General features: G+C 39.6%; 1 protein-coding gene across 1 annotated transcript in view; it reads left to right on the forward strand.

Moving 5' to 3' along the window:
• Positions 1–26,167, forward strand: part of trhde.1 (thyrotropin releasing hormone degrading enzyme, tandem duplicate 1) — a 43,051-nt gene extending 16,884 nt beyond the window's left edge. The window contains exons 5-13 of the mRNA XM_088003269.1: positions 78–211; positions 309–364; positions 8,623–8,770; positions 8,858–8,961; positions 9,389–9,496; positions 16,593–16,760; positions 19,768–19,908; positions 19,986–20,067; positions 22,227–26,167. Coding sequence (XP_087859395.1) covers positions 78–211; positions 309–364; positions 8,623–8,770; positions 8,858–8,961; positions 9,389–9,496; positions 16,593–16,760; positions 19,768–19,908; positions 19,986–20,067; positions 22,227–22,379 — 1,094 coding nt within the window. The 3' untranslated portion in view covers positions 22,380–26,167. The remainder of the gene's footprint in view (positions 1–77; positions 212–308; positions 365–8,622; positions 8,771–8,857; positions 8,962–9,388; positions 9,497–16,592; positions 16,761–19,767; positions 19,909–19,985; positions 20,068–22,226) is intronic.
• Positions 26,168–26,836: the final 669 nt, after the last annotated feature.

Consider the following 26,836-nt stretch of genomic DNA (forward strand, 5'->3'; position numbering starts at 1 on the left):
ATATCATCAGCATACTGGGTGATAATAAATTCAATGCTTTAGTTTACGGATCTAATTTAATGTGTTGTTTCACTCAGAAAGCCACAGGATTGGTCAGATGGATGACAGCACCTGGCTGCTGGGAAACATCAACCAGACTGGCTACTTCCGCGTGAACTATGACCTCCAGAACTGGAAGCTGCTCATTCAGCAGCTCCACAACAGCCCTCAGGTAAACCTTCTCTATTTGTCTGCTTTGATTTTTCTGAATTATTTCCAAATCCGATCACCAAATCAACTCATTTCCTGCTGTTTGTTCTCCTCTCCAGATCATTTCTGTTGGAAATAGAGCGGGTCTCATCGACGACGCCTTCAACCTGGCCAGGTGAGTCACATGACCTCAACCAGTTGGGTTGGAAGAACAAGTCAGTCAAAGTACAAACAGTCTTGATATGTTTTATCGATCTATCTTGTAGCTGAAAGACTTTTTGAAGTTTTATCTCACCTCTGATCTTTCCAAGTTTTACCAAGAGATCTGCACTTTTCTTTGGCAGCGTCGTTTATCTGTCTGACCCCCTGCTACTTAGTTTCACTTGGTTCTTGAGTCTCGGCTGAAAACTTCTTGGTTTTGTTGTTGTCGCCGTTCTATGGACGGATGTTTCTCCTCATTTGTCCATTTTATTGTGCCCCTGACCGGATTTCTGATTTCTCATCTTGTTTTGTTGAAATGCCATCAATAGGAATCAACTATACATTTGCAGATGACACCATTTTTAAAGTGTCACAGCTTTTTTATACACCAGATTAAAATAAACGAACAGTGACTGATGAGAAACTGTAAGAAAGTAAAACTGTATCCTGGATACAGATTTAAAAACACAATTTAATATCAGTGGGACTCGATAAAATTAATCACTTTCCTTTGAAAACAATATATCCACAAAATAAACAACACTTTCAGTTAAAAAACAAATTTTGCTGGTAAATTATTTCATAAATAAACATTTGAACTTAAACAAAGATATTTATTGTTTTTAATCTGTAATTTTGATTATTTGACCATCAGTGTTTCAGGAAACCCTGATCATTCATGGAGCTTCTTTAAAAATGTAGACGCTAACATTAGCATTAGCAACACGTTTAGCATTGATGCTATTTTAGCCTTGAAAGGCTAACTCCTTTTAGCACAACTTGAACACAACAACAGTCTTTTCCAGCGTCCAATCAGATCGTTTAAAAGCAGAAATTAACCCCCAGTAGGACCAGAGAATCGGCTTTGTGTCTGGGGATGTCGGCTGTGCATCAGATTTAAAGACGTACCGGAAACAAACACAAAGGTTCCATCTTTGGACTTATGCATGTTTAAAAAAGAACAAAAATTAATTGTGTTAACATTTTTAACACATTAAAATCAATAAATAATTAATCAAAATAAACATGTTAAAGTCCTCACCCAACAATATATATTTACATAATAATATTAGTTGTTTCTCATAAATGCAACAAGATTTTAGCTCCTTAGACGTAGCAACGTGTGAAACAGTGACTGGGCAACTATCAAGCCAGCAGCTTTTCCGTGACTTTATAGGCATAGAAACGAAACATTTCTCTACTAAAATGCAGTTTTATTGGTGTGGGCTAAACCAGTTTTCTGACTCGTTGGGTTCTCCTCAGCTGTGAACCATAATTAACGTTTCTCAGGAAACAACTGCTTGAAAAACACCAGGATGTGAAATGAAACTGAAAAATGAATTGGACATCTTGAATTGGATTACTGAAATATAGAAACTTTTCACTGACTTACCTAACAGACCTTCTGTTTTTAACATAGAGCTTCAGCCAAAGGAGCAGATCAGATAGAAATATGATCGATTGTTAAAATAATTACCAGTTAATTTAGTAATCGATTAATCGATAACTTGAGTATTCAGACTCAAAAAAGAAAAACAATCCAGTCAAAGCAGAAATTAAGCCAAAACTGGACAAAACACAAACATTTTGAATTTAAGGTGAGAAACGTTTTGTCTGTAAATATTTTCTAACTGGAACTCCTTAAGCAACATTTTTATCACCTGGTTCAAATTCTGTAAAAAATAAAACCCAACTCATACTGAGCACCTTTTGCTATCCTACATTTATTAACTGCACACTACGTAACTGTGATAAAATAAATCTGTTTTTTATTTGCTAAAACTGACACCATGTTGTTACAAGAGAGATGAAAAAAATCAAGCTCCCTGAGCTTTTATAGCGATCTGCAAGCCTGCACCGCTCCCGGTTAAAAACAACCAATCAGAGTCAGGAGGAGGGCCTTAGCGCTGTCAATCATCCTCTTGTACACGCTGAGAAACAACTAAGAAAACTGTTTATCTGGCTTCATCAGTGGCTATGCTATCTAACCTTAGCATCCACAACAAGATCTGCTGTCGGGAAGAAGTTGTAGCGTAACAGAGAAAAAGGAGAGGGTGTGAACAGCGTGTACACCAGCATGATTAACAGCGCTAAGCGCTGTTTCTGACTGACTGCTGTATTTCTGCAGCTTCAAGTGGTTAAAATAAAAAAGCTTTTATCAGATTATTCTGGATTATTACTGGACGGTGAGTTGCTGCAGTGCAGCAGGAGGATCTGGATCTGCTCTGCATTCAGAGCCGATCCGGTCAGCGTGAGCAGAAAGTGAGCAGCCTGCTGAAGATGCGCCCGGTTAATCTCCTGCGGCCGTCCCGCCTCACCGCGGCGTGTTCGGCCCGCGGCGCCGTGAGCGCCGTAACAGAAATCCAGGGTGACACCGGCTCTGTAACTCAATCCACTGCTGTCTCTGCTTCCTCCCCCTCACTCCGCCATCTGCGCTCTGTCATGTTGAATGAGCAGCAGCTCCAGACTACTGCGCTGTCATCCTCTGAGGATCCGCGCGCTGACGAGTTCCCATCTGCACAGAAAAAGGAGCTACATATCCATTAATATTCACCCTGACAGCTGAAGCAGCTTCCTCAGCCTGAATCTGTCACGACGGGAAGCGATCAGCCGCCGCTACTCCGCGTAGCTCCGCAACAACTTCCGTCAACTTTTTATCATTTATTTGTCTTAATATTTTTTAAAAAACTGAGAAACCTTTGACAGTTTTCGTCACCACGCATGAAACTCGCGTTATCGATTCTGTGAGGTTCAGAAACATCAGGAGAAATTCCTGCTGCATTAAAGCTGCATCCGCTGCTGCCCGAAAATAAAAAACGGCCGTCAGCTTTTATCAGCATTCATGTGTTATAATGGTCCAGTTTACAAACCTTCAAAAAAAAACTGATTCTAATCTAAAAGGTTTGACTTTAATCTCATGAATTCTACCTCAGATTTTAATCTGATAATTCTAAATTCCAACTTTAATCCCAGAATTTTAGTTTTGAATTTTGACTTTTTTTACTTAGTTTGACTTTATTGAGCGAAGCGTAATAAAACAATAAAACACGTTATGTGCTGAGCAAAACAAATTCAAACCAAACAAAACAGTAATAAAATATATTCACGTTACAGGAGCTGCTAGAATCAGAGGAACAATAATTTATCTGCAGGAGAGTTAAACTCTGGGAGCCGCTGCGTCTTACTGACATCATGGTTCCTCATTACCAGCCTCTTCCCTCCTGGATATTATTTTATTTTATCAGAAGTTTTCCTTGTAGATTATATCTGGGCTGAAGTTTGGGAGCTGGATTTGTGTTTATTGTACTCATTGATCCCAGAGAATTATTTTCACCCTTTAATAGATCACTTCGCTTAATTTAAACTTCTGATAAAGTGGATTAATAAAACTCCTGCCAACTGGTGATGAATTTCAGCTGAAACGGATGAGAGACGGAGATCCACTCCATCCTTGTTAGGACTGCCTGCTTAGCCCATTTAAGCCGCAAAAATACTTCTTGTTTACAAAGATGTTATTTCAGCATTTCTGCTCAGTGAATTGATTACGCCTGGAAGGACATTTAATCTCAGGATTAATTTCAGTCATGCTGATTCTCCTCCCGCTCACACTTCGATTGACTGAGAACAGGAGCAATAAATGCCAATTGGTGGCAGTGTGTGTGTTAGCATGCTGGTGTGTGTGTGAAGCTGGTTCTGCAGTAATAAATGACTGTGTCTGTTTGACTCTGTGCTTAAACAGTGATGGATGTCGCCTCCCTTTGTGTGTGCCTGTGTGTGTGCGATCACAGCCGTCCCTTGTTGGCTCTCCACTGAGCCTTGCTAATAGCTAATGGACAAACAATTAACTGGCCCTTAACGATGTTAAAGAGTTAATGAGCTCATTAAGACGACAACGCTGGGAGAAAGACCCAAACGGAGACAACAACTGGGAGGGAAAATTAAAAATCTACCTGCTAATCTCCTCAGCTTCCTCCACTTCTCTACGGATCCAGAGAGCCGCTGCTCTGCTGCGGAGGTGAAACTGCTCTTTAAAAGCAAAATGGTTTAGGAAATGCATTTCTGATTTCCTCTCAGACATTTAACCCTGTAGCTTCTCACCAGAGATTTGATGCTTCTGCTCAGAATAGGGAGGTGGCTCTGACGTCTGCAGTGGCAAAACACATATGAAAGCCCTGCAGAGAAAAATACTTTGTTGCAAATGTGGCTCCCTAATCCACACACTAATGAAAACTTAGACATATATCTAAGTACTGCTTTAGCTCATGACACAAACGAGTCCCTGAAAGGAAACTGAGCTAATTAAACAGGTTTCACAATGTATGATGCAACAGGTATCCTGTATGTTCTAGAAAATGTCAGAAAATAAAAATATAAAAGGACTCAAAAAACTGTCTAGATTCTGGAAATTCCAGGCAAACATCTTCTAAGTCCTGGAAAGTAATCCTTTGGTTTATGTAAGATCACAAGTAAAATCCAGAAAATTCCTGAATGTAACTCTGGAAAAATCTAGAAAAGAAACAGTAACTTATGAAAATAAGTTTTAGAAAGGACCAGAAAACATGTCTGTTCTGAAACGAGGCCTGAAAGTTCCAGGTAAGTACAACAAAAAAACACTGGTTTCCAAAAAGCAATGTTTGGTTCTGGACAAAGTAGAAAAAGTAATCTGGTGCATCTGCAAGTCAAAACATGTTTGATTTTTAAAACTTGAAAATTTCAAGTACATTTCTGGGGGGTTTTCTAAGAAATTTACAAATTTTCAGTCTCTGAAATATCCAAGTTTTTTAAATAAAATGGTTTTCTAGAATATTTCAGAGATTAATTACAAAATTTCAGATAGTTTTGGCAGAAATGTTTTCTGTTTTTTTTTTTACAGTGGCTCTAATTTGCTGTCGTAAGAAAATAACCTGAAGGTAAAAAACTTTACCTTGTGTAACGTACAAGCAAAATAAGCCGGAACCCAAAACGCAGCCAAGACAAGTGTTCAAATTCACAAAAAGTTTATTACAATATAAGGGTGAAGAAGGGGCTCCACAGGGTGTGGTCACACTGGTGACTGAGGAATGGGGAAACCACAGGGGTAGGGAAGCCAGCTAGGGGAGGGGAGGGTGAATGGGCCGTGGGGACTCCGGGGACAACTTGATGACTGGGACAAAATCCACAAACCAGAGACTTAGTTGTAGAAACAATCCAGGGTCATGCACAGGGGCTTCTCAGGCAATGTAAGTCCAGCAGACAGAAAACTGGAGGCAGGGTCAGAGGCAGGCAGGGGTCAGCAACAGGAGGTCAAAAAATCAACAGCAGAGGGAAAAGGCCAAAATCTGCGGTCAAAAAACAGACAGGATAAGAAACCAGGAGACTCATGAACATGGACAAGGCTTGAAAGCTGTGACTGTGGCAACAGACGATCTCGCACTGAGCTGGTGATGAGCAGCTGTTTAAATAGGCAGCAGCACAGTGCAGGTGAGGGTAATGAGTAATCAGCATACTCAGGGTAGGGCTGCAGGGCTGCAATCATGACACCTTGTGCATTCTAGAAAGTAACCCAATAGTTCTGGGAAGTTCTGGCAAGTACCAAAACATAACCTGTAAGTTTTTTAATTAACCACGTAAGCTCCATAACAGTATCAGTACATACCTTCTATAATCTAGGAAGTGAACTGATGGTTCTGGGGAACGTACCCAGTAAGTTCTGGAAAGTACCAAAGTATGGAAGTTCTTAAACAGAAAGTACCAGAACGTACCTTTTATATTCTAGAAAGTAACCTGATAGTTCTGGAAAAGTATCCTTTAAATTGTGAAAATTATTTTCAAATACAACTTGTAAGTTCTGAAATTAACCTTGTAAGCTCTGGGAAAGTACCACAACATGCGTTGTACATCGTAGAAATAACCAGATTAACAGAAAGTATTTTAATTAGCTTTTCAAGCTCTAAGAGAGTACCAGTCCGTGCCTTGTATATTCTAGAAAGTAACCTGATAGCTCTGGGAAAGTATTCTGGAACTTCTGGAAAGTACCAAGGAACATGTCAGTTCTCAGATGAACCAGAACTTTCCTCATGTATTCAGGGAAAGCCTGTATAACTGATGGTGAAAGTGACATAAACAAGGTGAGGAAGCAGAATAACAGAACATGGGTCAGAAACACAGACCCAGGCCGTGACGCTCGTCCTGATGCCTTCCCAGAGTTTGGTTGACGCCGTCGTCCTCATGTCTCCGGTTCAAACCAGTTCATGTAGTTTTGAAGCGTCAACATGTCCGTCTCTTATCTCACTTTCAGTTTGAGGAGAATGTGAATGCTAATATGACAGATAGATGATGGATGGAGTTTGATAAAAATGGAAAACGCTGAGGGGACGAGTACAGGAAAGAAAACAGATAAACGGTCGGCTGACGTTGCCATGGTTACCGCCACATCTCGCTCTCTCTCTCTCTCCTGGTTCTTTCATGTAAAATCTTGTCAGCGTTTTGGATCGTTTTGAACCAAAAGTCTCTGCAGACCGGATGGATTATGGAAATGCGTTGGAGCCCAGGTGCATGATGGGTCCTGGCGACGATACGAGGCAGATTATGGAAATGTGATGGGTTGGAATTGAGGGGTTTCTCTGCTGCTCGGAGACTTAGAGTGTCTTATCTCCGACAGATTAACTTTCGGTGGACGTCAGAGTGTCGGCGTGTCCCTGAACATTTCAGTCAAGTGTTTGTGTGGATCTGTTGAATGAAAACCTCTTCCCCTCTCTGAAGATGTCTGAACCTCGTGAGTATACGTTCCCTGCTCAACCACAGGCCCCCATCGATATTCATGAGGTTCAGGCTGAAGGTTGAAGCAGGAAGCAGGTACAAAACCAGCAGGAATGTTAACAAACGCACACAGAGAGCTCGTTGCTATGCGCCAGGTTGTGGATGTGGCTCGGCCTGCCTAATAGCTGCTGTGGCATTTAGAGGCCAACTTTCCCTCAACTTGTTTCTGTGTTGAGCTATTCTGAGGATCACTCCTGAGAGTTGAAATGAAGAGCGAGTCTGCACCATAGAATCTGACTTTACATTGATTTACTGACCCTGAATGCGCCTCAGTGAGTCCCAAACATTCTCAGCAGCAGTTTAAAGAGTAGAGGAAGGTTATTAGAGAAAACCAGAGGTTTTAGACAAGATGATTGTTACGGCCTCTGTGTTGTGCAGCAGTAGGTGTTGTTTGGCTATGAGTAACAAGAATAATATTGTTTAGTGCAATTATTAACAAAAGTGAACAACTTAGATCAAATTCCGGTCAGATTGGAGGGAACTGACCTGTTGCATCGTGACGTCACACCAAAAAGCTGCTAGCAGACGATGACTAGCATTGGGTTTAGCTGCTAAGTTGTCAATATGACGCCCTAAATCTTAAACGTACGCCTGACATATAAATAAAAAATGGACACAGATCTTTGCTACGACAGCGAGAAAACAAGGTCAGGAAAAAGTTTTTGGAAAAAGAGAGAGAAGTAGTTCAGTTATGCTAACTTGACTTTGACGATCTTAACAATTAGATGTGCTGTGGAATTTGGTTCAGCTACAAAAATAAGGAAGACAGCTTGTTAATAATTGCAAAATCAACATGAAGCCTAAAAACAAACCTGTAACGGACTGAATGTTCTGTTCTTTGTGTTTGAAATGTTTGAGTGTTTTTTGCTGTTGAATCTTGCAACATATGATGGTGTTGTTTCCGGTCGCCATGGCAACGAGTCTGCCTGTGTGACACAGAGAGCGAGAGAAAAGTGGCTTTGAGTTATTCTTCCTGCATTATTTTTCCCTTTGCTGTGACACGCTGCACTAAACCAATAAAACCTTCATCTCCAGGGTCATTTTGTTAACGGTTCTGTTCTACTGCCGCTGTGGATGGCGAGCAAAAGAACGATCTGTTTGCCCTCCAGCGTTGTTTACATTGTTTCCGGATGTAAACAATAACATTCAGGCGTCTATAAGTTAAATTGGAGCCAAAGGTTTGGTAGTAATGGACACCAAGTTACACCAACTTACTTTCTGTTGATTAGGTCAAATATGGACTTTTCAAAGTAAAACGTTCTACTTCCTGTTGTCCGGGGCTTCGGTGTCATTAACGTTGACACCAGTGTTCTTAGATCTGAAGATGGTGGGAGGGAAACTCAGGTGTGTTCATGAAGGGTCCGTCTCTCTGGCTGAGCCTGTGGACCGGTGATGTTCTGGTCTCCGTCCTGACTCCCCCCCTCCCACACTCAGGGCGGGGTACCTCCCACAGGGCGTTCCCCTGCAGCTGATTGGCTACCTGCCGGAGGAGACGTCCTTCCTGCCGTGGCACGCCGCCAGCCGGGCGCTGTACCAGCTGGACAAACTGTTGGACCGCACAGACGACTACAGGCTGTTCAGCGTAAACAACCGATCCATCATGATCCATCTGAGCTCCACGATGGGCCGCTGGTGCTGACCCAGTGTGTGTGTCTGTGTGTGTGTCCAGGACTACGTGCTGAAGCAGGTGGCGTCCCGGTACCATCAGATGGGCTGGCCGACAAACGGACCGGGAACCGAGGGAAACATCCTGCAGGCGTCGTACCAGACTGAGTAAGAGGAGCGGTTCTGGTCAGCCGGGTCCGATTGCGAGTCACTCTGTTTAAAACTTTAAAGTGTTATTATAAGCGCTAAAACCTCTTCAATCAGGGTGTATGCATACTTATGACCCTGTGTGGGTCAGAGTAAATCCTGAGTAAATTAATTTATATGTTAGTTATAATTATTCCATCTTGGAAACAAAACGGCTCAAACAAATCCTGACTGGAGTAGAGCCGCTTCATTTTCTCTGCAGAAGAAGAAATATCCGACAGATATTTGGAAATTCTCCAGATTTTTTCTCTCAGCTTTTTCCCGAGTCGATTAAATAAGAAACTCGTCTCTGCGCCTCATTAGCAGGGAAAGTGATGGTCACTCCGGTGGAGTCCAGATTAAATCCTCCGTCTCTGTTATTGGTTGAATGTCTTCCTGTTTCCTGCAGGGAGCTGCAGCGGGAGCTCATCATGCTGGCCTGCAGCTTCGGGAACAAGCAGTGCCACCGCCAGGCCGTTGCCTACATCTCCGACTGGATCTCCAGCAACAAGAACAGGTGCAGCACACACTTTTCTGAGGTGTACCTGAATGCAACGCGGCTACATTAAACCTTAAACTTTAGTCCAGGTGTGTCCAACTCGAGGCCCGGGTCACATGAATAAAACCTTTAAAGGTTTACCTGCTTAAATAATATTGCTTCAGCCAGATCAAAGTGGTTTTTATCTGTAAACTTTCTTCAGTCTCTCCAGTTTTTTGTGATTTCACGATCATGGAAAATCAGCAGATCCACACTTTTTTGCAATAATAATTAATTTTGATTTTTCTGTAAATTTCCCACCAAAACAGTCAAAAGCTTTGAGTTTATGTGATGCTGACTCCCACCTACAGGGGGCAGTATATAATTCTACTACACTGTTTCCTCAGCTGGACCTGAGTCTAGTTATAGTTGAACAAAAACTCCCATTTACCGTCATACATAAGTGTAAATATTGAAAGATGTTTTGCAAATATTTCTAAATTAGCTCCACAAATCAGCGATTTAGATTGTAAAAAAATCACAAAATATTATTTAATTTTAAGAAGTACTTATTGGATGCACAAACAGCCATTTATTAATGTTTTAACAGTTTGATGTGTTTTATCAATACATTCTGGCACAACCGGCCCTTTAAGAACATTCATGGTCCTGATTTATCCCAAAATGAGTTTGACTTCCCTGCAAGTCAATAAGATCTGAAAACCCAACAAACCTCCGTCAGCCATCTCTGATCATCGATTTGGTCACATGATCCCGTCTTTCTTCTCTGGCGTTTCCATCAAAGTTTATTTGTGTCTCGTCCGTGTTCGCTCCCTCCGGGTTCCTAACGAGATCTGTGAAATTAAATTTCAAACGGCAAATTAAATAGAAACAGATGCTTGAGTTCTGTGGAGGACAGCGGGGAGCTGATGATGAGAGGCTTCCTTAAATAATACAACCCAGAAGAAAACGGTCTGACTTCATTAGGCAACGTTTAGGAATGAATATTTATCATCCGGGTTGTTTTATATGTCAGGATTGTATCTAAATAAACAGCTGTTTCGCAGCAATAGAAGTACTAAATACTGCCACCTGCAGGTGAGAGTTGGCATCACTTAATCCTAATATTTTTGACCATTTTTGTGGAAAACTTGCAATAAACTCACAATGATGCATTAGCGCGGATCTGGATAGACTTGATTAACATATCTATAACTGCTTTGACTTGATTTATTCATTAATATATAACATTATTTTACATATTTATAAAACTTTCTCTTTAGTAAACAGTTTCCCAACTGGAACCTTTGCATTTGTGCGTTTCTGCTACGCCCGTTAAATCTGATGCACAATCATCAACATTTGTTTGTAAATGAAAACGATCTGATTGGACGCTTGAAAAGTTTGTTCAAGTTGTGCTAAAGAGAGTTAGCCTAAAATAGCATCTCAGTTATAAAGACGTAGCACCGATCTGATGGTTGAACAACAGATAAGAACAATAAATATCTGTGTTGTTGAAATCTATTCAATAATTCAGTATGAAGTTTGGGGTTTTTAATTGAAATTGTTGATTATTTTGATGGTAGTTTTCTATTACAATTACATACGCTGAAATTATCCAAATTCCACCAATAAATGAAGCTTTTTCTTTTAAAATGTGTCATTTTGGAAATATTTTATCCCTGTTGGTGGAAAAGTGATAAATAATTCCACATTCATTCAGGATTAATTTTTCCAAAGGGTGAATTTTAATCCCATCTGCAGTCCTTCTGTCTGTGAGTATTTTTAAATCCCAAACATTCTTTTATTATCAGAATCCAATAATTAAAGCCTTGACAGAGAAGAGCTAATCTGACCCCAGCCTGCTCCAATCAGGACTAAATATTGGCTCTTATTTTGCTCAGAGGAGTCGCACCTGAATATAAAACCACAAAGACCAGAACAGGGAGAGAGTAATTACTGCAGCGAGCAGTATATGGAATATTAATCAAACCACAGTGGGGATTCATTGTAAATTAAATGGCTGTAAGAAGATCTTTGTTGAAGTTATCTTGGTGACAAATGGATGGATTAAACTTGTAACGGGGTTATAGGCACCAATAAACTGCTTCACCTCAATTAACCTCCTTTTCTCCACTATTTTATGAATTATACCCAGCATTTCTAAAGAAAATGAGTCTGGCTTTAAATTTATGCCTTTTAATGCAGAAAGGTTTAGCTGCTGTTTAATCTGTGGCCTTGTTTCACAGCCGTGCCTGTAGGGGGCGACAGCGCGCTGGTTTATCTGTCCAACTGCTCTTCCTAAAGCACATTGAAAATGAAAGAAGTTGAGAAAAGTACTGGAGTATTTTTGTGTTCATCACTCTGAGTTTTGCATTTGCTTCACATTTTAGATTATTTAGTTATTTTCTTCCTCTTTGTCACATAAAGTCTCAGTAAAACAGATTAATTTTTGCGTTTCCAATGTATCAGAACCTGAAAAAAGGTCCTGGGGTTGTGAATATTTTTACAAAGCTTAATAATAGTTAACAAATTAGACCACTGAGGTCTGCAACAGAGCATAATTATTGGCTTAGACCCCTCTTCACAGCAGAAGCAGCATGTCTAATCAGGTTACAGGAAATGGAGGAACACCCACTGAACACGGAGATTAAATTATCTCCTATAGTTGTGTGGAAGCATCAACACACGTTTCACTGTCAGTCAGTCAGTCAAGCCTGTGAGGGATGGATTTACTGACAGCACTAATTCCTGATCATTTCATTGTTCTGACGCTAATCGGCTCTGGTTAATTGTCGTTTATCTCCAGTAGTTTTTCACATAAACAGTAACTGGATCCAACTGGTAACCAAACTACCAGTGATACCCAGGGAACAACTGGAGCTGGATCCAAACCGGATCAAGAACAGACCAATGATACCAGACAGCAACAGAATGACTGAGAAAGAAAACAGTCAGTGTTTGGAAGGGCCTAGTCAAAGCCCGCATGATGTTGGACATTCAAAGATGAGTGTCTGCAAAACCCAACGAAATAAAGCAAGTCTGGAAAAAATGTTTCCAATTTCCTCCACGGCGACGGGAGAGATTACGGCCGACTGTTATGTTTATGAAGTCATAATATCACGAGAATAAATTTGTAATTTAAGGACTTTATTAATATTAGTTTCATTTTCTTAGCCCTTTTACTTCGTCATAAACCCAATGAATCAGACAGAAAGCGGCTTTTTGCTCCTGAAGGAGGTTTAAAACTTCATGTCTGAGTCTGTCTGCTTTAACAAGTCTCTCCTGACGTATCTCAACCTTTAACCTTTAACTAGGCCACTGTTTTTCTGCCCGATCAGTTAAATGTTTCATCAGCAGTTCTGGGGAACGCCAGAGTGACACTTACACTGCAGAATCCCACAGACAGAGCGACGGACGGAGCGAGCAGATGGTGCAGAGGCATGTTTACTGTCAGAGTGGGAGTTTGATGCAGAGGAAGGACGAGATATTTCAGGAAAAATAGCTTCAGGACCCGAAACATCCTCTGCAGACTGCAGCACACACACCGACTCAGAGAGAGGAAGCTAATGGCATCAGAGCCATCTGGAGGGAGACGCGGCGCGCGCTAAGAACAAGAAAATGTCACGTTATCTCTCTGAAGTTTTATCAGAGACGGACATTTAGGAACAGGTTAATACCGAAGGAGGCGGAGCTTAGCGTTGGCAGCTGCTGTCATGGAGGAACACTTTCTGCCTCCGTCAGCAGGAATGTGTTTGTGTTGCTCTTAAGTGGAGCATCTCTAAAAAGATTTCCCAGGTCGGTAAATAATGCAATTGTCCCTGGATCACTCACTAACACACACACACACACACACACACACACACACACACACACACTGGTTTGTCTTTCTGCCTGTATTAGGAGTGTGTATTGACTTATATTCATTCTACACTTCAAAAAAGCCAGGACTAAGCGAATTTTCTCCTTCGTACTGGACATAATTTCCACTGTAGAAGACGTAATTTGTTAAAAACTTTATGAAACATTTTATCCTGTTTGACGTTTTACAAACAAACAAGGAAGTTAATCCAGTTTTTGTTGTTTATTGATCTTTTTGAAATTACAGCAGCTGCAGTGCGCCACAGCAAAGGAAAAATAAGACTGAAAAAAGGGCAAAGAACAACTAAAATCGACTCGTACCTTGTTTTTCTCGCTGTCTGTGGGTGCGTTCACACTGTAGCCTGAAGTGACTCTATTCCGATTTTTTGGCAATTCCTATTTTTTTGCCGGGGCCGTTCACACTGCCAGTAAATACGACCTGTATGCGTTCTGCAGTGTGAACGGGCAAACGACCTGAAAGTGTCCCACATGCGCAGTAGAGGGCGCAATAGCGTCAGCGTTCTAAGTGTTCTGCCAACTGCCATAAAAAGAAGAAGCGCTCAGTGTTTGCGGAAGTAAACATGGAGGCTAACGGTGGAGCTTAGCTTACATATTTGAAGTTGTTGTCCGACCGGAGCAGCATATTAACAACTTAATCCTCATATAATCCGTCATGGTTGTTTTTCCTGCTTGCGCGTATCAGGACACAGAATACTGAGATTTGTTGAGTATCAGTGACGTTCAGTTCGGATGAATGCGGCCTGGACGTTAGGTCGCATTTGACTCGGATACGTATCGGATATGGGTCACATTCGAAAAAGAATCCGACCTGTGCTGTTCACACTGCCATGAAAAGATCGGATACAGGTCGCATTACGTCAAAAAAATCGGAATTGGGTCACTTCAGGCTGCAGTGTAAACGCATCCTGTGTTAGCTTTAGTCCCAGTGGACACCCGTTACCATGGCAACCCAATGACAACAGCTTACATATAAGTTAGCAAGAAGGGAAGCAGAAATCATTGACCAAGATGGCCACCGAACACCTCCCACACTGCAAAGAAACACAAAGAAACTGTAATTTTGGTGTACTGTAGTTTTTAGTGCAAATATCTTAGTACATTTAAAAAAAGACAAAAACTAACTCACACGTAACTTTTCAGCAACATACAGGAGCTTTTTAAAAATAAATAATTCCTCAACATTAACGAGAAAGTATTATTTCCACTGGGAGATAAATTCAAATGTAATATGTGGAAATTGTTTTGTCACAAGTGAAATTTGCACCATTCTTCAACTACAGTCAGGGGCCACATAAACATATTCCAAGTGCCACAAATGGCCCTTGAGCCGCACTTTGGACCCCCCTGTTCTAAACAGTAATCCTAAAACATGAGGTCCTGTACTTTGGTCCCCAAATTACCAACCCGTCGTAAGGAGGTTGGTCATTATACCAGAAAAGGTCCTAAATCAGTAACATAACCAACAACACACACACAGACACACACACACACACACACACACACTGTTCAGCAGTTTACTATGTGATTTTGAAGTCAAAAGAGCTCACTTAGTTTTGCTCTCTGACCATTTAGGTCAGTTTCACAGTGTGAAAGAAATGAATATAATTTCATTTTACTGAGGATCCAGTGTGTGTGTGTGTGTGTGTGTGTGTGGGGGTGTGTGTGTGTGTGTTTATACCTGTTTATGTAACCAAATCAGGACCTTTTCTGGTGTAATGACCAACCAAACGGGGACAAAAACCACATACTAACGCAGCGGACCCCCTTTTAAAGGTTAAGTTTAGAGATATGCTGTGAATTACGTTTTTGTTAAAAGGGGGACTATTATGCAAAATTCACATTTTGCTGTTTTATTCTTCCATTTGGGTCTCAACTGTTTCCTAAAACAGACTAAGCTCTTTAAAAAAATCATCCAACCATTTTCTGGCAATAATTTAATGCTTTTTGGTGTCTGGAAAACAAACCATTTCAAAAACCTCCTTATTGTTAAGCCACAAATCAGCAGAAACTGTGCCATTACCTAGCAACCCCAACCAAGCCCAGCCTGTTACCTAGCAACCCCAGCAGCGTTTCAGAACATTTGGTCAGCTGGTTCAATGGCTGCTGGAAAAGACAAGTGTTTACCATCCAGAGTCCACTTGCTGCATTCTTAATGGCTGTGCAGGAGGCTCCACTTCTGCTTTTCAAAGATGTACAGATGTATAATTGCATATCGGTTTGCAGCCATTTTCCCGTGTGAGTGTAAATGTTGAGTTGTGGATATGCTGTGATAAGCAGCATCTGAATGGCTCATTCTGAAAGGAGCTGCTGTCAGTCAACACATCCGCTTTACTTCCCAATTCACTTCATTGAAGTGTTTACTGGGAATAATAAAACTGCCAAAAACCACAGATGGGAAGCAAGTTGAATATGAATATAATGAGGCTGCAAAATCAGGACGCTGCCAGTCCTGATTTTGATTACTCTCATATTGACATGCAGTTTTTCTTTTTGTGTTAAAGAGAAAAATCTATTTTGAAACGATTCCAGATTTTTAAAAATCACACATTTCCACCAGTCAGAGTTTGGCACAGATTTTAATGAGCATAAAAGTGAAATTATGTGAATTTTATGAATTTTGACAGATGTGTTGAGTGTCTTACACTTTATAAATATCAAATTTTACGAAGTTGTTTTGGTGCAAATATCTTACTATAATTGAAATAAGACTGAACTAACTTAGAAGTGACTTTCCACAAATACATAGGAGGTTGTTCCTATGATATTCCTTAGTATCAATAAATATCTACTAATTGAACTGGAAAATAATTTCCCTTATAGCAAGACATTTTTATAATGTTATAATAAAATAAGCTGCCAGTGGAACTGGCACTTTTTTATTGATAAGGAATTGTTTACTTCAACTCTTATATCTTGGTGAAAAGTTACTTTTAAGTTAGTTTTGTCTTACTCAAAGTCAACTAGTATAATTGCACAAGAAACTAGATAAAAATGCTGTTTTTTGCAGTGTAAGGTGTGTTTTTCATGTCCAGCTGAAGGTTTTTCAAAGCAACTTCCTGCCGAGAGAGAAATTAGCACCCAGAAAGTGTTGGGGTTAATCCAGAGGAAGCGTCTTATCGGGGCTTTTGGATTCATTACGTTTCCTGCTCTCGTCCTGCTCTTCCCTCACCAGTTAAATCCAGCCCTTATCAACACGCTTTACATTTCCCATGTCTGAACTCTCCTCTTTTTTTTATTTTCTTCCCGTCTGCAGGATTCCTCCCAACATCCGGGACATCGTTTACTGCACCGGGGTCAGCCTGATGGACGAGGACGTGTGGGAGTTTATCTGGATGAAGTTTCACTCCACCAGCGCCGTCTCAGAGAAGAAGATCCTGCTGGAGGCGCTGACCTGCTCCGACAACACCTTCCTCCTCAACAGGTGCTACGTCACTTCACCTGGAACAGGAAGGGGTTAAAGCCTGATCAATGCGATCGATCAGAGATCACTCTTCATTCTGGGATTACACAAAAAGTTTCTAGCTTCATCCTAGAAAATTTCTGAGATTAATCTCAAGATTTCAGTTTTTCTTGGCAAATTTTTGACTTTGGACATGAGGGATGTCCTTGTTTTTCCTAAAACAAATTCTGAGATTATTCTCCACATTTGTGAGGTTTTCTGCTAAATTTTGATGTTTAAGTTTTTCTCATGCAAATTTTTCACTTTTGCAGCTCAGAAGTTTCTGATTTTTATTGGCAGAAAAATTACTCCTTTTTTTAGTCTATCTGCTCTTATACTGCATCATAACAGGAATGTGTTACTCTAATCTGACTTCTTTTTTCAGTAACGAGTAAATCTCTAAGCGCTACTACATCAATCCAGTAATCAGATTACAGTTGCTTACATACTTACTAAGCTTCAGAGGTCAAATATTTTCATTTAAATGAGGTGAAAGGTCAGGCTCTACAGAAGATTGTTCCTGTGATATTCTGACTAAAGATGGTGCAAAGTGGATGAAAGTTGGTGAAAATGTGAACTTAAAGCAGAGGAAAGCAGCTTTGGCTGCGTCTGTGGGAACATCAGAGTGTTTATCAGCCGTTAGCCGCAGCTATTGTGTTCAGAAATATGTGGAAGATGGATGTTACACACTCGGAGCCGGGTTGTTGCATGAATGTGTGTGTGTGTGCAGGTAAACCTTATCCAATCAGCCATACACACACACTCACACACGCAGGAGTCGACACGCGAATCCGTGAAGTTCCCTGATTGGTCACAGAGGAAATGGTTTCAGCACAGAGGGATTGTGGGAAAGGAGAGGAAATTGATTTCAGGGTTTAATGAAACGGCAGCAGAAACCAAACCAACAGGAAAACACAGAAATGGGAAAAAGGAAAGCGAAAGAAAACTCTGAACTTTTTTCCTCCCACATCTAAAACAAAAATCAAAAAAAAAAACATGCTTCTTCTTGTGTTTGTGAAATATTTCTGTCAGTCAGCTGCAGCCTGGAGTAATCTGATTACTGTAGCTCAGGTGTGTCCTTTCAGGAAGTGATTTTTGGTTGACAGGAACAGCGAGTGGAGGGACTCCCAACAACACGGCGAGAAAATATCAATTTTCATCAAACCACCTGACCTTTTCCTGCCTCAGCTCCACGTTTGTGTGGCTGAAGGTCACAGAGTTTCTGCCAAAGTGACCAAAGTCTTTATTTCCTGCAGCATAGGAGGCGTGCTCTTCTTTTTGGGAAATGAAATCGGGGGGAGGTCATGGCTCAGTGCAGATGGAAAACTGTTCTGAATCAGAGAAATTCTCACAGATCAAAATGCTTTTCAGAAACAGACTCTGAACTGGTTGTTATGTTGTGGAAGAAGATCATCAGCTAACCGTTGATTCTTCATCAACTAACCGTTGATTCTTCATCAACTAACTGTTGATTCTTCATCAACTAACTGTTGATTCTTCATCAACTAACCGTTGATTCTTCATCAACTAACTTGATTCTTCATCAACTAACTGTTGATTCTTCAACAACTAACTTGATTCTTCATCAACCAACTGTTGATTCTTTATCAACTAACTTGATTCTTCATCAACTAACTGTTGATTCTTCATCAACTAACCGTTGATTCTTCATCAACTAACCGTTGATTCTTCATCAACTAACTTGATTCTTCATCAACTAACTGTTGATTCTTCATCAACTAACTGTTGATTCTTCATCAACTAACTGTTGATTCTTCATCAACTAACCGTTGATTCTTCATCAACTAACTTGATTCTTCATCAACCAACTGTTGATTCTTTATCAACTAACTTGATTCTTCATCAACTAACTGTTGATTCTTCATCAACTAACTTGATTCTTCATCAACTAACCGTTGATTCTACATATAACTACACTTTACAACTCATATAGAGTCTCTAACTTAAATTTTAAAGTTATTTTTGTCAACATTGTCACTTTTGAAGCAATCAGCTGTGACTGGTTTTAAAAGTTCACTGCGTTTATAATGTGAAACTGAATAATAATCTCTATAGAGTTTGAAGGATTTTATAATCAAAGGTATTTTCAGGGTGACGGCTAACGATTATTTTAGAAATTGTTTTTCTGACAATTAATCGGATGAAAAAATTGGCACATTCTGCTGATGTTTTTGTGCAATTTCGGCTTAATTACTGCTATGTTTTGTTTCTGAGTTTATGCTCCCGTTAACGATTCATCGATCACTAAATTATTAATCACGATTAATCATTTAAGGGCTAGTTTAGATTAGGTAAGTAATGAAACCTTTTTATTGAATATTTAAAAAATACTTTGATATTTGCTCTTAAATTTAAATGTATATATTTTGTGTAGTTTTGGCCTAATTACTGCTCAAGGTGTGTTTTTTTCAACAAATTGCCTTTTTTAAGTCTATATACTCCAATTATCAATTAATTGGTCACTAAATTAGTAGACGATTATTTCAATAATTGAAATCACGAAGAATTAAATTAATCATTAAAGCCCTAGTTTAGATTTGATCAGTAATTAAATAAATACTTAAACATATTTAACTATAAATTCAAAATGTAGATTTTTTTTAATAATTCTGACTTAATTACTGCTGTGAGTGTTTTTGTTTTTCAGTAAATGGGCTTTTTTAGTCTGTATTCTCCAGTTAACGATTCATTACTAAATTAGTTGACGATAATTCGTCAACGGATTAACTGATTTCAGTAATCAGTTAATCCGATTAATCGTTTCAGCCATAGATATTTTACATAGAAAGTATGGCAGGCATAAATGCTTAACCTATCAGAACTTTTTCTGAAGTGATTTTCTACCTTGATGATTTGATTTTTGACTTTTACATCCTGTTTTAAAATGAATTATAGTTGGTAGAAGTTTATATTTTTTTTATAAATCTTTAAATCATGTTTTTCTTCTTCTTGGGTTTGTTTTTTCTAGGTTACTGAACCTGTCTCTGACCTCTGACCTGGTCCCTGAGCAGGACGTGATCGACGTCATCATCCACGTTGGACGAAACCCTCAAGGTCGGAACCTGGCCTGGAAATACTTCAGAGACAAGTGGGACATCCTGAACGCCAGGTGAGACAGGAGAACCTTGTCCCGGTTTACTTCCTGTTTCTGCGTGTTCCTCTAACCGCGTCGCCATTTCTGTCCAGATACGGAGAAGCTTTGTTCATGAATTCAAAACTCATCGGTGGAGTCACAGAGTTCCTGAACACGGAGCGAGAACTCAATGAGGTAAATACAGAAACACAAACAAAACAAACAAACTGAGTCTGCCGGACGATCAGGAGTGAAACCATCTTTAGTCGAACTCCAGTCTGGTTTGTTGGGGAGATGCAAATGCGTATTTGACCTGAAAATCAAACTCTGGTCCACCTACAAACCTAACTGTCTGTTTGATTGAAATGCAAAAGCAGTAAGCGGACTACACCGCACGGCATTCTGGGTAAATACCAAAACAAGTGCGCTAGCTTAATGCTAACGGAAGAAATGGCTCGTGATTTTTAGCCAAAGACTAAAGAGAAATCCTCGAATTGCTATAATCTGACAGCGATCCACTTTGTCTTATTCAGAGGTTTTCATGTTGTTTCCTTCAGTGGCTCTTGGTGTAGCGCCCCCACAGGTGAGGAGGGGAACAGGTTGCTTAATTAATTAGGATAGTTTGAGAAAGAACTGAAGCAACTGAAAATATAACAAATGTTGCAACTTTGGTTCAGAATCTAATCGAATCTACCAGACTATCAGGGACTAAAACACCGTATATCTCCTTGATTTTTAAGCTAATGTTGCTCCCCCGCCCTATGATATTTAGTAGAACTGATACACTGTTATGAGTTTGGTTATAAGAAGAAAATCTGTCGACCAGGATAAATGTTCCTTTTTATTACCAATTTAGCAAATGTAAATCTTGTGGTACTTCAGTAAAGTATGAAGCAGCAGGACTTGAAAAAGCATTTGATCTGCGGCCGTTAGGAAATCTGAGACACCAATTAATCATGGCGTATTAACACGTTCTCCTGGGACTCACCACCTCATCAATATTTTACATCAAGGGTTGATTAATCTGGGTAAGTAAAGCTGGATTAATCATTTCTATGTCGAGTCATTTCACAGCCGGTTCACCTGTTTTATTCAGACAAAAGCAAAGACGCCTGGATAAATACATGAAGCAGAAATACATAAAAGCTGAAAGGTTAACGGTGTTCCTCAATGAAAATCTATCCCTTCGCCCTTTTTTCTACTCTTCTTGTTGTTATGGTAACAAATTACAGTCTCTGTATGGCCTTGACTGTCAGTGAAACCTCTGAACAAAACATCATTATTTCCCTCGGGACGCCTGAATACAAAACCTCAACAAAGGGGAAGATTGACATGGGGTTTTTATTTCAGATCTGAACAAATGTCTGGGTGAATCACTCTGGGGAGCAAAAAGGAAGAAAGGAAAGGAAAAGTAAATAGAAACTGAAACTGTGGAGGGGGGAGAGGGAGCAGCGTTAACAAATGATTCAAAGTAAAGAGACTTAAAGGGAAAGGTTTCCTTCTGTGCTCCACTGGATCTGTCAAACTGTGTACAGAACCAAGTTCTCGCTTTGGTCTTTGACCTGAAACAAGTTGAATTATTTCTCTTTTCACATTAAAAAAAATCTTCTTTTCAGATGCTTTTCTTTAAATTACTGTCACACACTTTGGGGTTTTCAGCTGAAATGTTCCCAGTGCTTGATCAGAACTGGTCAGTAAAAAAATAAAACAGCTAAGAAACTGTCTGATCTTCCACGGCTGGAGTCCAGCGTCATTAAATCCCATTAAAAGTGTCCAGTCAGTAATCGCTCCTCTGTCTGGTTTACAGGACCAGGATGCAGAAACACATTTCTGCTGACGCTATTAAAAAAATTATTAGTTTAACAGAAACATGCCAGCTAGTTTTGGGGAAGATGTTCTTATTGGCCTTATTGAAATTGGTTTATTTTGCAAAACACTTTTTTTGCATCATGAGTCACATGATCACAGACTGAATGTTACTGCTGGCAAAAATGACAAAAAAGAGGACGACAGGAAGTGGTTGGAGGATGATGGTGCTGCATGTTTTTTGATGACTTATGACTTGTTCATGTTAACGCGTTAACTCCACAATTGCGAAATTTAATTTTTCACCATTAGTGGAATATTGAAAAGGTTTTGCGTACATTTATAATGGAAACTCAGCCAAAGCCACTGTTTGTCATACTATCACTTTGTTTGAGATAAAACATATTTGTTGAATAAAAATACACGACTTAAACATTCACAGTTTTACTGGGTTGGTTGAAGTCGGTGTTTATTCCAACACCGATAACTCTTGTTTTTTAACGTTTCTGTTTTCGCCCCATCCTCTCCCTCCACCATCGCCCCTCCAGTTAAAGGAGTTTATCCAGTCCAGCGGTGTGGGGGCGGGGCCTGCGCTGCCGCGGGCGCTGGAGATCGTAGAGGGGAACGTCCGTTGGCACCGCCTCCACCGGCGGCACTTCTACCAGTGGCTTCGCAAACCTCCGAGCTCCACCTACGGCTAACGCTCCGCCGGCTCGCTGGAGCGACGCTAACTGCACTCTGACTGCTAAGCTAATGCACTTCTAGCTAACGGACGCACTCAGAACAACTGGCCTGACTGGTTAATGGGCCGGTTTCTGAACTGGTTTTGTTTTAAAAGAAGTTTAATGTGTTCATCGATGGTTTTTCTCAACATAAAGCCCTTGTGGTCAAATTGTGCTGTAAAAACGTGACAACGGTTGATCCAGGGATGGGTTAGCTAGCCTCAGATTTTATATCCGTCAACAAAATAACAACCAACTTCAACCAACAAAATGAAACAACAAAAACTTTGGAATTTAAAGAAAACTGAAATGTTTGGCCGACTATACCCTTAAGCTCTTTCCACTGAAAAAAGTTAACTGACTTCTAACATCTTGACTTTAATGAAACATAAGCCATATAAGTGATATTTGATATTTCTGATTTCTATCAGTGATTCTGCTTTCTGTTGACTTTCACCTGAAAACAAGACAAATTGTTGCGAATAAACCCAATGTCCCGTTAGGTTTTAAAGTTTAAAGGGTTTATCTGCAGGGAGGTGGGCTGTTGAAGCTTTTTGATTTTAGAGTTGATAAAAATAAAAAGGTAAATTTATATTAATAGCATTATGGCAGGGGTACAACATTGTTTTTTTTTCTTTTGTGGAAAATTCAACCCTCTTCCTTTATCTGTGGCAACAGACACAAAATAGATACAAAATTATTTCAGTTTATTCTACTTTGAGTTTCTTAGTTTAGTTTTCGTAAATCAGTTATGAGCCTACAGAAACAAACACAAACGTATCTACGACAACCTCTTAAATGTTTTTTTATATGACAAGCAAAAACCTTTTCCTGGCTGAATTTCTTTACAACTATGTGCAAAAAAATAAATAAATGATTGATTTTGTTGTCTAAGTTAAGTAAGGGAGTGTTAATTTGAATGTAGCACATAATATAGATGCAAAAGTTGGTGAAATTAAACATAATTGGCTTTAACTTCAAATCACTAGATGGCAGCAGAGGATTTCTGCCAGGGGTATGTGTGGAATATGCATCAACAGGCATTAGTGGGAAATGTACGCTACGTTAGCCGCATTAAGACTGGAAATAATTTGAGGCAAACAATCTTAATAGATGGAAAAAGGAGCTCATCAGACCACTGGTGTGGACCAATCAGAGCAGATAAGGCTTAACTTCCAAGTTCTCTCTGAGCCAAACATCTAAAATCAAGTTTAACCTGAAAACATTCTGAACAAACAACATTTTTGTCTTTAGAATGAGAAACCTTTCTGTGTGATAGAATATCAGAGATTCAGTTAAAATCTGACTTTTATGTGTTTTCTTTATTTAACCAGCTTTAATGTGAAGGCGTGTCGATCACTGCTGTAATTAACACGGTTTGAACCAGGTCTCCTCTGTTCACAGCATTCAGAAAACTCATTCAGACTCATTACGGCTTCGCAGCGTTCACACTGACGCAGCTTGAAGTCAGAGAGCAAAAACTTCAACGGTTTGAGGCTTTTGTTGCTTCAGAACGAGAAACAAAACAAAAAAAATGAAGATGACAGCAGCTTGAACACTTGGAGCCCCACATGTGCAGGAATAATTGTTCTCTGATGAGCGACGATGTTCTGGTCGGTCTTTTGTTTTAATGAGCTGCAGAATGTTTGAAGATTTCAAAGAGAAAACAAAACAAAAATGGCTGCAGCATGAAAGACACGATGCTGTCAGACATTTCATCCCGGCAGGTTGGAAAATAACAGGTTTGACAAACATTTGAAGTCTAAATGTCCGACAGCATTTTACGACAAAGCTATTAATTATACATGAAAGTCTCAATTTTTCACCCTTTTTTCTATTTAAGGCTGATATCAGTTTTCCGTTTATAAATTCAGACATGTTTACCTCAGAGGTGAAAATCACTCATTATTTTTATTTAACAAGGAAAGTCCCAATAACTTAACATTTTATGGCGTGTAGCCCAAATCCAGTCGAGTTCCACGGTTAAAATGTAAATGAACAGAAAGAGGCTGGAAGGAAAACGTGGATGTTGTTAAATAATTCCAGGGTTGGGTTTCGTTATCTGCTCTTTCATTTCTGTTGCAGATTGCAAAAGTTTAGAAAGTTTTTCTGCTTAGTTTCTTCAAATCAAGTAGCTGCTGTTGTGATTTTGAGACTTCATGATGCTGCAAAGTTGTATTTTCATTAAAAACGATCCAACCGAAATGATGGCAATAAAACAAGGTAGTTTTAAAAAATAGTTTACAGCCAGCTGTCCCGTCCTGCAGAACCTAGCAACTTGGTTTTATGAGATGTTTATCGACTGAATTTTTATTTATTTAAAACTAAATTTGATCCATTCGACATGGATTAAAAATAAAATATGATTTTCAATGTTAAATGATTTCTTTCCCTTTTTTGTAAAAGAAATAAATTACAAAAAGTATCTTATTATTTCAATCATTCTTTCTTAAAACACGCTTATCAAACAAGATGGTGGTCATTTGGTGAGCTAACAAAACCGAATATAGAAAAAATAGATTTTCCTAAACTCTTTAAAAACAAACTAAATTACTTTTATCTCCAAGCCTCAGTTTCCCTGACCTTTCATTAATATGGAGGCCAAACCATGTTTGTCCAGTGAAAGTCTAAAATCCTCCAACATCCGACTTTAATCTGGTCCAGTTTCATTTCCTATTGAAACCCTAAGAATAAAATCCTTATTTCTAATAGTAATAACTCACTGATGATCAAATACATATTTAGTGCAATCTTTAACATCTTTATCAACCCATTGTGTTTCTCTGACCTGAAATGGAGAATAAAATCTGCTGACTCGGCTGATCCCATCCAGGTTAAACATTTGGTTGTTTTATATGCAGATGATGTTGCTTTTTACAGCAGCTTTTCCTATGTTGACGATGGACCAGATTGGACATGATTACGGAGTTTGGACTTTGCAGTGAGACCACGCCCCGATGGACCTCAGAGTTCGGCTTTCTGTGTGCAGTGAATATTTTTTCGCAGGATTCTCCGGTTTGTCGGACAGCTCTGTGTTCTTTGAACTCATCGTCCGGTTGGACATATCTGGTTGTCTTCAGCGCAGTGGAGTCTTTGGACGCAATTTTGGAACAAATCACGAACTTTACTTGGACTGTACCGTTTATTTTGCTCTGGAGAAACTAAACTTTCCAACGGATCTTGACAGAACATTTTGAGAACCTCGGACCGGAGAAACTTTTCGGAGTTGTTCCTCTGCTGTTTGATCCAGCTTTGATGTTCACAACTGAGCCATATGTGAATGAACGGGCCTGCCTCCTTCTGTACATCGTGTCCAGTGATGTGTGAGTGTGATGAAGATGATGATGATGATAATGGGAACGGCAGAATGAGGACGGCTAATTATGATTCTGGTCATTAGAAGCTCTAATTGGATCAGGAGGAAAGGCAGAGCGAATGACGCGGCTGCCATAATTGTTGATGACGTGAAAAAAGCTAATTACTGTGCATCATCAGCCGTTAACGTCCAGTCAGGGAAATCGGGTTTACAGGCATTAAAAGCACACCACATGTACGATAAACACTGTAAATTATACAAATGTGATATTTAAAGAGAAAGTGCAATCTGAAACTGTTTGTGTTGGTGAAAATGGTGTTTATGGTGACTGAAGGCGCGCGATCAAAATCTGAAGGAAACAGGAAGTTGCAGGCAACATTTTAGTCCTACTTCCTGTTTACATTGTGTTGGTTTGTTGTGTTGGACCGTATTAAAACAAAAACAACAAAAACTATTCTGTTTGTGTGAAAAACCAAAACGAGTTTCACCTGAAGTCACAAAGAACCTGAAGGAAATGTTCCAGTGAGGCGAGTTTCTGCTGTGGCTTCGTCTTACAACCAGGGTGGAAACAAATCGGTTGATGTTCGTCGCTTTTTAAGGAATAAAAACAGTGGTTAGCTGGAAAGGAGATGGAAATGTAATCAGGAGAAAAAATTTTCAAACCGTCTTCTAAAGTGGTGCAGCAGAGTGTCGGGGAAAGACTAAGAGCTTTTTAAAAAGATACGGGGAAAAGTTGCAGTGTTACCAGATGAAAGCCTTAAAATTACAACAAAATGTTTAATGGGAGCAAAACTCAGATCCACTCAAATCATTCTGGTACCAATAAGAAGTTGATGCAGATTAAGAGTTTACTTATTTTTAAAACTGATACCAAATCGTAACTTTACAAGGCGCCCAACTTTCCTCAGTTTAATTTTATTTTTGGTAATTAAGTTAAAAAATTACTACTTCATTTCACTGATATTACATCTTTATTCTGGTAATATTGTGGCTCTGTTCTCATATTTTCTGACTTTTTTCTCAAAACATTCTCAGCAGAATAAAAGGAGCTTCTTTTAAGTAATTTGTTTAACAATGAAAAAAATAATATTGGTAAATGTTTTCTTTTATAACAGAATTG

Source organism: Poecilia mexicana, unplaced genomic scaffold, assembly GCF_051168715.1.
Source record: "Poecilia mexicana isolate PSO_F unplaced genomic scaffold, ASM5116871v1 scaffold_23, whole genome shotgun sequence".
NCBI lineage: Eukaryota > Metazoa > Chordata > Actinopteri > Cyprinodontiformes > Poeciliidae > Poecilia > Poecilia mexicana.